General features: G+C 34.7%; 1 protein-coding gene across 1 annotated transcript; it reads right to left on the bottom strand.

Moving 5' to 3' along the window:
* Positions 1–506: 506 nt before the first annotated feature.
* On the bottom strand, positions 507–8,279 carry timp2b (TIMP metallopeptidase inhibitor 2b). The gene is made up of 5 exons (XM_019089516.2): positions 7,986–8,279; positions 3,897–3,997; positions 2,678–2,786; positions 2,441–2,565; positions 507–2,230 (listed from the first exon to the last, which is right to left on the bottom strand). Exons 1-5 carry the CDS (start codon positions 8,104–8,106, stop codon positions 2,033–2,035), a joined length of 654 nt encoding a protein of 217 aa, XP_018945061.1. The 5' UTR covers positions 8,107–8,279; the 3' UTR covers positions 507–2,032.
* Between the last annotated feature and the right edge of the window lie 1,196 nt (positions 8,280–9,475).

Genomic DNA, 9,475 nt, shown 5'->3' with positions numbered 1-9,475 from the left:
GGACACTGAAGGGGTCGCTAGAGGGCACATTAAAAATGTTTCTTTTCGGGTTTATATAGCTATAATAATTTATAGAAAAGCTGTAAAATGTACAGAGTAGACACGAAACATACAAGTTAATAAGTTCATTATGCTCTTGTATAATTGCAGCGTATAAACAAATAATTTCGCAAACGTACTTATGACTTCCCTTTGACTGTATTTTATGCATATTTTAAGATGATCATCATATGAGAGGGTCTTTGTAAAAAAAAGATTTAAAATATATATATATATATCAAATATAATCTATCTATCTATATATATATATATATATATATATATATATATATATATATATATATATATATATATATATATATATATATCTATATATCTATCTATCTATCTATATATATATATATATATATATATATATATAATGTTATAATATTATAAAATAAATAAATAAGGCACATTTGAAAGAATACAGCTGTATATATTACTGAACAGACAATGAAAAATAATAATTTTTCAGTGGACATTTCTGCTCCTTTATTCATGAGTAGTATAACAGTTCTAACAATGAGTATCAATGAACTTTAAAAGGCATGCAAAGGCTAGCTGTCAACAAGTCTTCCCAATGGTTCCAGCACTGGAAATCTCACACTACTTCAAAAAGTTGACGAAGGACTAAGGGAAGGAACACAAATGTACAAAAAAATATCATGGGTAAAAAAACAAAACAATTTCTACACCTTACTAGACATAACTCAATAAATGCAGTTTGCTGTGAAGAATGCAGAGTCTAGAGCATTCACTAATTTAACCACTTCAACTCATGAAAAAAAAAAAAAAAATTTGCATATATTTTCTGGACACATTCAAAGCAGATAAGTTTGATATAAATTAGAAAATCCTGTATATATTACAAAATACATACATCATTGCCAGATCTATGTATGTTGCTACATGTACAATATATAATTTTCATCTTACTTATGATTTACATTCCTTACACACCCATGAATTCAATTCACTTTCTGGTGTACACTATCAAGCAAAGGTCTGGACACACCAACTGATTCTGACTATTAGGCTTACTTGTTCTACTTGTAGAACTATGTTCTATTTGAGTGTGTGTGTGTTTGTGTTAAAAAGTAATTTAATTTAAACAGAGAAACACAAGTGTGTCCAAAGTTTTGACTGGTAGTGTATCTCAAATTATAAAAGAGCATTTTTTAATTTACTTTTTTATGATGACCATTTCAACAGAATTTTGACATAAACTAGCCTGTCCGCAAAGCCTTCTTTAATCATCGTTGCCATAAATCATTCAAGGCACAGTTACTTCAGTCTTTCTGTTTTGCATTGTAAGAATAATAATGACAACACATAAGATCGAGAACTCTTTACTCAAGCTGTGCCTGAGGAAGTGAAATACAATGTTGTAACCAATTTCCTCTTTATTGGGGAGCAAAAAAAAAAATATTACAAAAACACTTCACAACGTTCTCAAAGTGCTTAGGACTTAAATGCCTGTCGTAAAAAAATACACTAGAGGTCAGATTTACTTGATGTAATAACATGCAACCAAATGTATGCATCCTGTCATGCTACAGAATTACTTCATCATAATTCACCCTAAAATCAAAAGAAAAATATACAACATTATATTTCCAGCATAATAATTGTAGAGTGTTCGGATGTGTTACTTATTAGTTTGTTTGTAATTCTCTATGATCTAAACACTGTAATACAATAATGAGAATATTTATTTGTTATATTATAATAATAAAAATAAAAAAAATCCGGAGGACAGGCATTTTTATATTCTTTTATGCAAAATATTCATTATTTCTTTTAATTCATTCATACAAAAATATTACCATCTATATTATCTTTTTCTTTTGAATTTGGGGTGATCCAAACATGTTCTTGACAGGTTTCATGAGTTCGTGAATGCATTTTGCAGAGTGAAGGTGTGAGTTTAAGGTCGCGTAAGCTGTGTTGTGGGGGATATTCTGAATGAGTGATCGAGCTGAGGACTTGCTTATGGGTCCTCAATGTCCATGAACTCTTTTGTAGGAGGGGCAGATCCACGGTACCAGGCACAGCTGCTGTCACTCCTCTTAATGCAGGTGTAGTGCTGAGCCTGGGTCCCCTGAACTGTTTCCTCCAGCACCCAGTCAGTCCAAAGACACTCTGTGGGGTCGTTAATGGAACAGGGAATCATGGGACAATGGACAACCTGCACAAAGACAAGAGGAGAAGAACCGTGAGAACGTGAAGATAGAAGATGGATGGATGGATGGATGGATGGATGGATGGATAGATAGATAGATAGATAGATAGATAGATAGATAGATAGATAGATAGATAGATAGATAGATAGATAGATAGATAGATAGATAGATAGATAGATAGATAGATAGATAGATAGATAGATAGATAGTAATACCCTGCATTCACAGCCCATCTGGTAGTGCTGACCAAAGATCTTCTTCTGTGTCATACTCAGAGACTCCCAAGATTCAACGTAGTCGCAAAGATTTATCCGCAATGTGCCATCTGAATCCATTTTACCTGTGCAGATTAATGAAATGGTATTGGTATAAAGCTACCACTTCTACAGTTTACAGAAGCAAATGCTGTTTCTTGAACACTATTCTTTCACAACATAGTAATTCACTCTTACCAGTAATCAGGTATTCCTTTTTGCCATTGCTCTCGAGATTGACCCCACACAAAGATGAGGTGGGGCCCGTGAAGATGGTATCAATCTCTCCATCAGGGCCCTTAAACATCTAGGGAAAGAAGATGGCACAAAGCAGTCAAGAGACAGAGTCTTGGCTTTCTCTTTTGGTTTATCATTGTAAACATGCTGCACTCATGTGTCGGGATTACTGTCATTGAAATATTACGATTTGTAAAAACAATTAAAGTCTTTGTGCCGCTAATATTTAAAAAATTCGATTTGGTATGCCTACTTTGTTTCTCAATATTTTGCAAAGAAAATAATTAAGTGAATTTAAACTATATAGATGGGAAATATGAATAATATATGTAGCTATTAAGTTTTTTAAAGTCATTAGCAACAAAGTCGATCATAGATTCATTAAAAAAAGCGCCTGTGGCAAAATGATATTAGGTTGCTTATTGCGAATTTCGTTACACTTTCAAAGTAATATGTCTAGCGAGTAGTGCTAAAAGCATATTTAATTTTATCCGAAATGGATGAGCTTGAATCTGGCAGTGTTTCATTACAATGGTTGTTGTATGTGTCACAGAAGTTCGGAAATGAAATGTCCGGTGAGTGGCGCTAATCGCGTTTGTAAATATCATACCACCTAAACTAAAACTAACTGTTGTTAACCAAAACAAACACATTTGCTGAAGCAACCATGCTATTTTAGCTTGCTTCTACAAGTCTTTAAGGTTTTTTTTTTATTGTAACTCAGGTCCATTCCTAAGTGCTTTCTTAAGTGCAGTGCTGTACCAGGTGAGCTTTCAAGCAAGTTTACCATGCCAGAAAAGCCACACATGAGGAGATGGTGTTGCAAATGTCAAAATGTATTAGTTTACAAATTTCTTTCTGGGGTCATTACATAGTATTGTGCAAGGAACTGTGCAAAAATAAGTCTTTATTAATCAATAAACTTCCCTGTTATCATAATTTCTTTGAAAATGAATGAAAGTTGTTAGAGTTTTACTGCTACTAGGGTTAATTTTAGCCAGAAACTGCATTCAATTATATTTATAAGTATGTTTTTGGAGTTTTGGAGAAATGTTTTTCTAATGAGGCTATGTTGTAACTGTACACGTCATAATTAAGGTAATTCATTGTTTTGTGTTAAGCTTCCTGAAAATAAAATCAGTGTAGGATTTAAACAACAAAACAAATATACTCCACTAACCTTTATCTGTTTGATGTCATATTGGATCATTTTGATTGGATAGCCATAGGAATCATTGCCGGTGACCACCTCCTTTCGTCCGACTACTTTGGCTTTGATCACTGCAATAACAAAGAGAGAAAACCCCATTTAAATATAAACCATTTAACTTGAAATGTTTCTTGCACATTTTACCCCACTGTAGGCCTAAATGGGTGTTATCCTTCAATTACAGAGTAAGATGATTTATCTAGCTGCTGTTATTCTGCTCTGTACTACAGGTGCTGAGTGTTGTGTGTATAGAGACACATGAGTATTTGATTAGCAGAGGGCAGTGCGAGGAATGTGCTCCCAGCCTGATATTCAGGAAGCCAGTCAGCAGTCTGACTTTAGCAGGCAGTTTGCCCCCCGCTCGCCCTGCTGCTTTAATCTCCACCCTCACCCTGCCTGTTCCCCATAGAGCTGCTGACATACAAATACCAAATGCTCAGTCCAAATTCATCTCTCCATCAATAAGCAAACTCAGGATCACATGCTTTTAGCAAAACAGACATTGAAAGACTTGACTTTTCCATGAGCGCTGCTTACTCCGCATCGCTAAGGTGGTTGCTAGAGCATTGCTGGGTGGTTCCCATGGTGTTCTGTGCCTCGCTAAGGCATTGCTTTGCCTTAGAAAGGTTGTTAGCATGTATTTAATCTCACTGCTGACATTTGTCGGTCAAATTTAACCATACAAATAAGCAAAAATTACTTTAGTTAAACATCACATTTGTGTGTGTGTGTGCGTTTTAAATAACAGCATGATTTTTATTATTTATTTTTCATTAGCAAGTCCAACCTAGGTGAGAAAAAGTAATGCAAAACTAATGTAACACCATAAAAAGTAACTATGTACCACTATTAGTTATTTTTTTTAGAGAGTAATGCAATATTGTAATGCATTACTTTTAAAAGTAACTTTCCCCAAAGTTTGGGTCAGTAAGATTTAAAAAAAAAAAAAAAAAAAAAAACTTTTATTCACCTGGATGCATTAAATTGATCAAAAATCACAGTAAAGACATTTATAAATGTTACAAAACATTTCTATTTCAAACTAACTCTGTTCTTTTGAACTTTCTATTAATCAAAGAATCCTGGAAAAAAAAAAGAATGGTGACACTTTAGAATAGGGAACACATATTTACTATTAACTATTAAAGAGTTTTCCCCTGAACAAACTCTTAAATTGCTGTTTATTAATAGTTAATAAGGCAGTAGTTAACTTTAGGTATGGGGTAAATCTTCAGGGATCTTTTATCATTATAATTACTAGCAAACAGACAATATGCTAGTAATATGCATGTTAATAAGCAAGTAGTTAAGAGTGAGAATTGGCCTTTAAAATGAAGTGTTACCAAAATAATTATCATGGCCTACCACAAAAATATGAAGCAGCACAACTGTTTTAATATTGATAATTATAAGAAATGTTTCTTGAGCAGCAAATCTGACTGGAATAATGATGCTGAAAATTCATCATATAGGGATAAGTTACATTTTCAAATATATTCAAATAGAAAACTGCTATTTTCACTTGTAATATACCAATATTTGTGTTTTCACAGTATTTTTGAACATTTAAATGTATTTTTGTTAAAATTGATAGAGTTTTTTTAAAAAAGGTAGAATTTTTTGTAGAAGCCAAACTTTTAAATGGTAGTGTATAGGAATAAGAAAGATAAAATATCCCTATAAAACACTTCCCTGTTATATACTGGAGTCTTCAGAGAACCCATACATACCGTCCGCGTATTTAGGCCCAAACACAGAGCGTCTTTTCTATTGGCCACACACTCAGAATGCCAAATACACCCACAGGATCCCAGTCTCAAGTGAGGCATGCCTCTCTCATCAGTAACTATACACACATACAGGGTTTATGCTGATTTAATCACAGCCTCCCTTTTCCACACATTCGTTCCACACCGAGGCGGAAGATACACACACAGTGTGGGTGCTGTTTTCAGCTCCAGGTATGTGAGGGGAAACGAGAGCCCTCCACATTATTTATTTACAGGCTCTGAAGGTCACGTGGGACATTGTACACATGTAAAGGGGAACCTACAAGTCACCTCTAACCATCTATTGCAGGAAAAGTTAAAACGGCACATTTAACAACTCGCAACTTTTTTCTGAGAGTCATTGTGTGTGGTGTCATTACATGTTCTACACAGTTATTAAACTGAACTGAATCAACACTGAGCTGAATAATGACACCATTGCCTTGTAGAGCTCCTTTACTGCTGACCTGAACTTTTTTCTTTATAATGGATGAACTTTACAACATTGACACTGTTATTGAAACTAAACTGAACCCACATTGAATTAAATTAAGCTGAAAGTTCCATAGAAGAACCTTTTTGTCCAAATGATTCCATAAAGAACCTTTAACATCTGAAGAACCTTTCTGTTTCACAAAAGGTGCTTTGTGGCGAAAGAAGGTTCTTCAGATTCTAAAAAGGTAAGAAAGAGATGGTTCTTTAAAGAACCTTTGACTGAATGGTTCTTTGTGGGACCAAAAATGGTTCTTCTATGGCATCACTGTGAAGAATCTTTTAAGCACCTTTATTTTTAAGAGTGTAGGTTGAATTTTCCAAACCATCAGGGCAAGGTCATGTAGGAGTTTCAAACAGTCAGCATCATGGTGCTGCTTACATGAATGAGATTGCCAATTCCTGTGGTGGGCACCAGATGTTGTTTTTTTAGCAAATCACTAAACGCATAGGTGGGTGTGTGGTTTTGGGGTGCACCGTGACCGTGACTGACTCCAGTAACCCAAGTCTCACCATCGCAAGTCATGTAATGACCATCTAACTAAAGTCAAAGGCACACCACAATATGTTGCTAGCATGTGGCAATACTTTCTCAATTTTTGAAGCTGTAATCAGCATGTGGCAATACTTTTCTTAACTACAACTACAAACAATGGAAAATGCACAGGTCATGTAATGGCAGGGTACTGAAGGGACACTGAAGGTCAGAGCATCCAAGGCAGCTTAAACACAGTGACGCAATAAAGGTAAAATTAGGTTTAAGATTCTCTCCCATCACTTCCAACATTATTATGTTTCCAAGTATGAAAAGTGGTGCATATTTGCACAGCTATCAGTGGACAAGACAGCTTAATATCATTTACATTTTAGAGTGATGACTATAAAGGGAATAACGCAAACATAAAGAGTATGATGTGTGTGTTAAGACTTAGCAGAGCTTGTTATTAGACATAGTATGAAGGCTAGTTTTTGTGGTTATTTATTAATGTCACACCTTGAAGTACTGTTACATAGAACTGAACAGGTTTGTTAAATTATTTTCTAATGACTTATGGATGTGACTCATCAAATCAGAGCTTAACGCCTTTTTAAATCATGTTAGTTCATTGTATCCTTTTGAGTCTTTTGTTTATAACTCACTTATTATATAATGTAAGACCCATCAGTTATTTGTTATGAATAGTCATATCCTTTAGTTTTTGCCCATGAAGCTCCAAAAAAAAGAGAGAGAGAGAGAGAAAATAATCGAATTAGATATAAAACACATTTCTATGGTTCTTTCTTTCTAGTAACATGAACACAGGAACTATATTGTGAGTTTATGCCATTAATTAACAACATGTGCTTATTAAAGGGTTAGTTGTAAGTAATTATGGATAATTTACTGTAGCCTATAGCCTATGTATCGAGTCACAAGGACTTAGTCAAGAAAAATCAAAGCTAAAATGCTACACTGTTTTCAAGATGGAAAACATGTTGTGTTCTTTTGAGAGCCCTGTTATATTAATAACAGCATAGCACATAAACATTTGTAACATTCTGACCCTAGAGGTCTCTACATCTGTGGTTCTGTCTATGAATGAAATCTTATATAAATGCGAAAATTGCTGGTTCCCTTTGGCATTTGAAACGAAACAGTATTGAATGCAGTCCAAATGAAACTCACTTTAAAGTTTACCATATTTTTTAGAATAAAAGAAGCTGTATAACATAGTTAGACATGCTGAAATACGCACCCGACATTGTATTGATATAATACAGACATGGATATGAAACGGTTAAAAGCGTGGTATCTTACCGACATCCGCATTGCAATACGCCTGCTGAGGATGTTCAGGAGAGCAGCTGCAGGCTTCGGCAAACTCTGCGGCTCCGCAGAGCACTAACAGCAGCAGAGCAACACAGCGCGAGCGGCTCATCTTCAGCGGCGCGAGGAAGGAGCTAGAAACAGACGCGTACTGGATGTCCCGAATCAAGATGCTTCCAAAGACCAGCTGCCTTTGAAACGCGGACTTCACAAAAGGGTGAGACGAAAACCTGTCAGGAGAGAAAGTGCTAACTTGATGAGAAGGCTCTAGTGTCAGGACAGTGTGCGCTCAGTCTTTTATTCGCTTCTGAGCTCCGCCCAGTGTAGTCTGCGTATGACTTTTTGCCCCGATTTAGTCATCATGCCCTCGTTGATTAGGTCGTTTATTGATATTTTGTCATTGTCTTTACGTTAGCAGAGTAAAAACATGAGTAATATTGTGAATTAATGAAAGCATTGCAGAAAGAGAATAAGGCAATGCTGAGCCTCTGACGTCTGGTGCCCCTTTCCTCACAATGACCACTGACTTCCCTGGATTGAACCAGTTACTAATGTCTGGCATAATTACTGAGGACATTCTAAAATAATAATAATAATAATAAATAATAATAAAAGGTTGAGCCACCTCTTGTTTCTAACCTTGAACAAAAATAGTGATTGAAGTTTTCTTTCCATGCATTTGTCTGAACAATTACAGACAAATTTGGAAAAATATCACACGTGTTTGTGCTTTATATAATACTGTAAGCATGAAGTTAGCTTTAATCTTCTGGATGATACAAGTTTGTTAGAATGGTAGAAGTGGGGTAGTTACCTAACCCTAACCCTAACCAAAGGTCATTGGGTAAGTTGAGCCAGTGCCTTGCCCCTTCTTATCAACATAAAGTATTATTTTACTGTAATCCTACATTATGTTTCATGGAATTTAGACCAAACATTTTGGATTTTGTTCTTTGTTTTTTAATTGGATTTTGTTCTGAAACTTTTAAATGAAATTGTATTTCCCTGCAACATTTAAAAGTGGGAAAATGAGTCTTAGCCCAGTTCTGTGATCAATTGCAGTCTTTTTATATAATTTTATTAAAATATATTTAATAAATAAAAAAAAAATGCCTTCAAAGTTGTAAACTGTACCTTTAAATCCATACATCCATTCTATTATCCAAGTTGGGGGCAAGTTGGGCCAAGAGACCACTTTCTATTTTTTATTTTTTGGAAACCCACAATTTAATTTCATTATTAATATTATTATTATTTTTTTACTGTCAAGTGCTAATTTTAAAGTGTGTGTGTGTGTGTGTGTGTGTGTGTGGTGTATATATATATATATATATATATATATATATATATATATATATATATGTGTGTGTGTGTGTGTGTGTGTGTATGTGCGTTATTTTTTTATTTATCGTACGTGCGTGTGCGTGTGTGCACATGCAACGCTCTCATGCAACAATTTAATAAACACCAACTGCCAATTG

The sequence above is a fragment of the Cyprinus carpio genome, chromosome B3 (genome assembly GCF_018340385.1).
Source record: "Cyprinus carpio isolate SPL01 chromosome B3, ASM1834038v1, whole genome shotgun sequence".
NCBI classification, from domain to species: Eukaryota; Metazoa; Chordata; class Actinopteri; order Cypriniformes; family Cyprinidae; genus Cyprinus; species Cyprinus carpio.
Note: the sequence above shows the minus strand (reverse complement) of the source record. Positions and strands in the feature narration are given on the sequence as shown.

What these genes read in the sequence shown, in the direction of transcription:
- timp2b (XM_019089516.2), bottom strand. Translation starts at nt 8,106, where the DNA reads ATGAGCCGCTCGCGCTGTGTTGCTCTGCTGCTGTTAGTGCTCTGCGGA. An exon ending in GTATTGCAATGCGGATGTCG is followed by an intron (nt 3,998 to 7,985) that starts GTAAGATACCAC and finishes TTGTTATTGCAG; the next exon opens with TGATCAAAGCCAAAGTAGTC. An exon ending in AAAGGAATACCTGATTACTG is followed by an intron (nt 2,566 to 2,677) that starts GTAAGAGTGAAT and finishes TAATCTGCACAG; the next exon opens with GTAAAATGGATTCAGATGGC.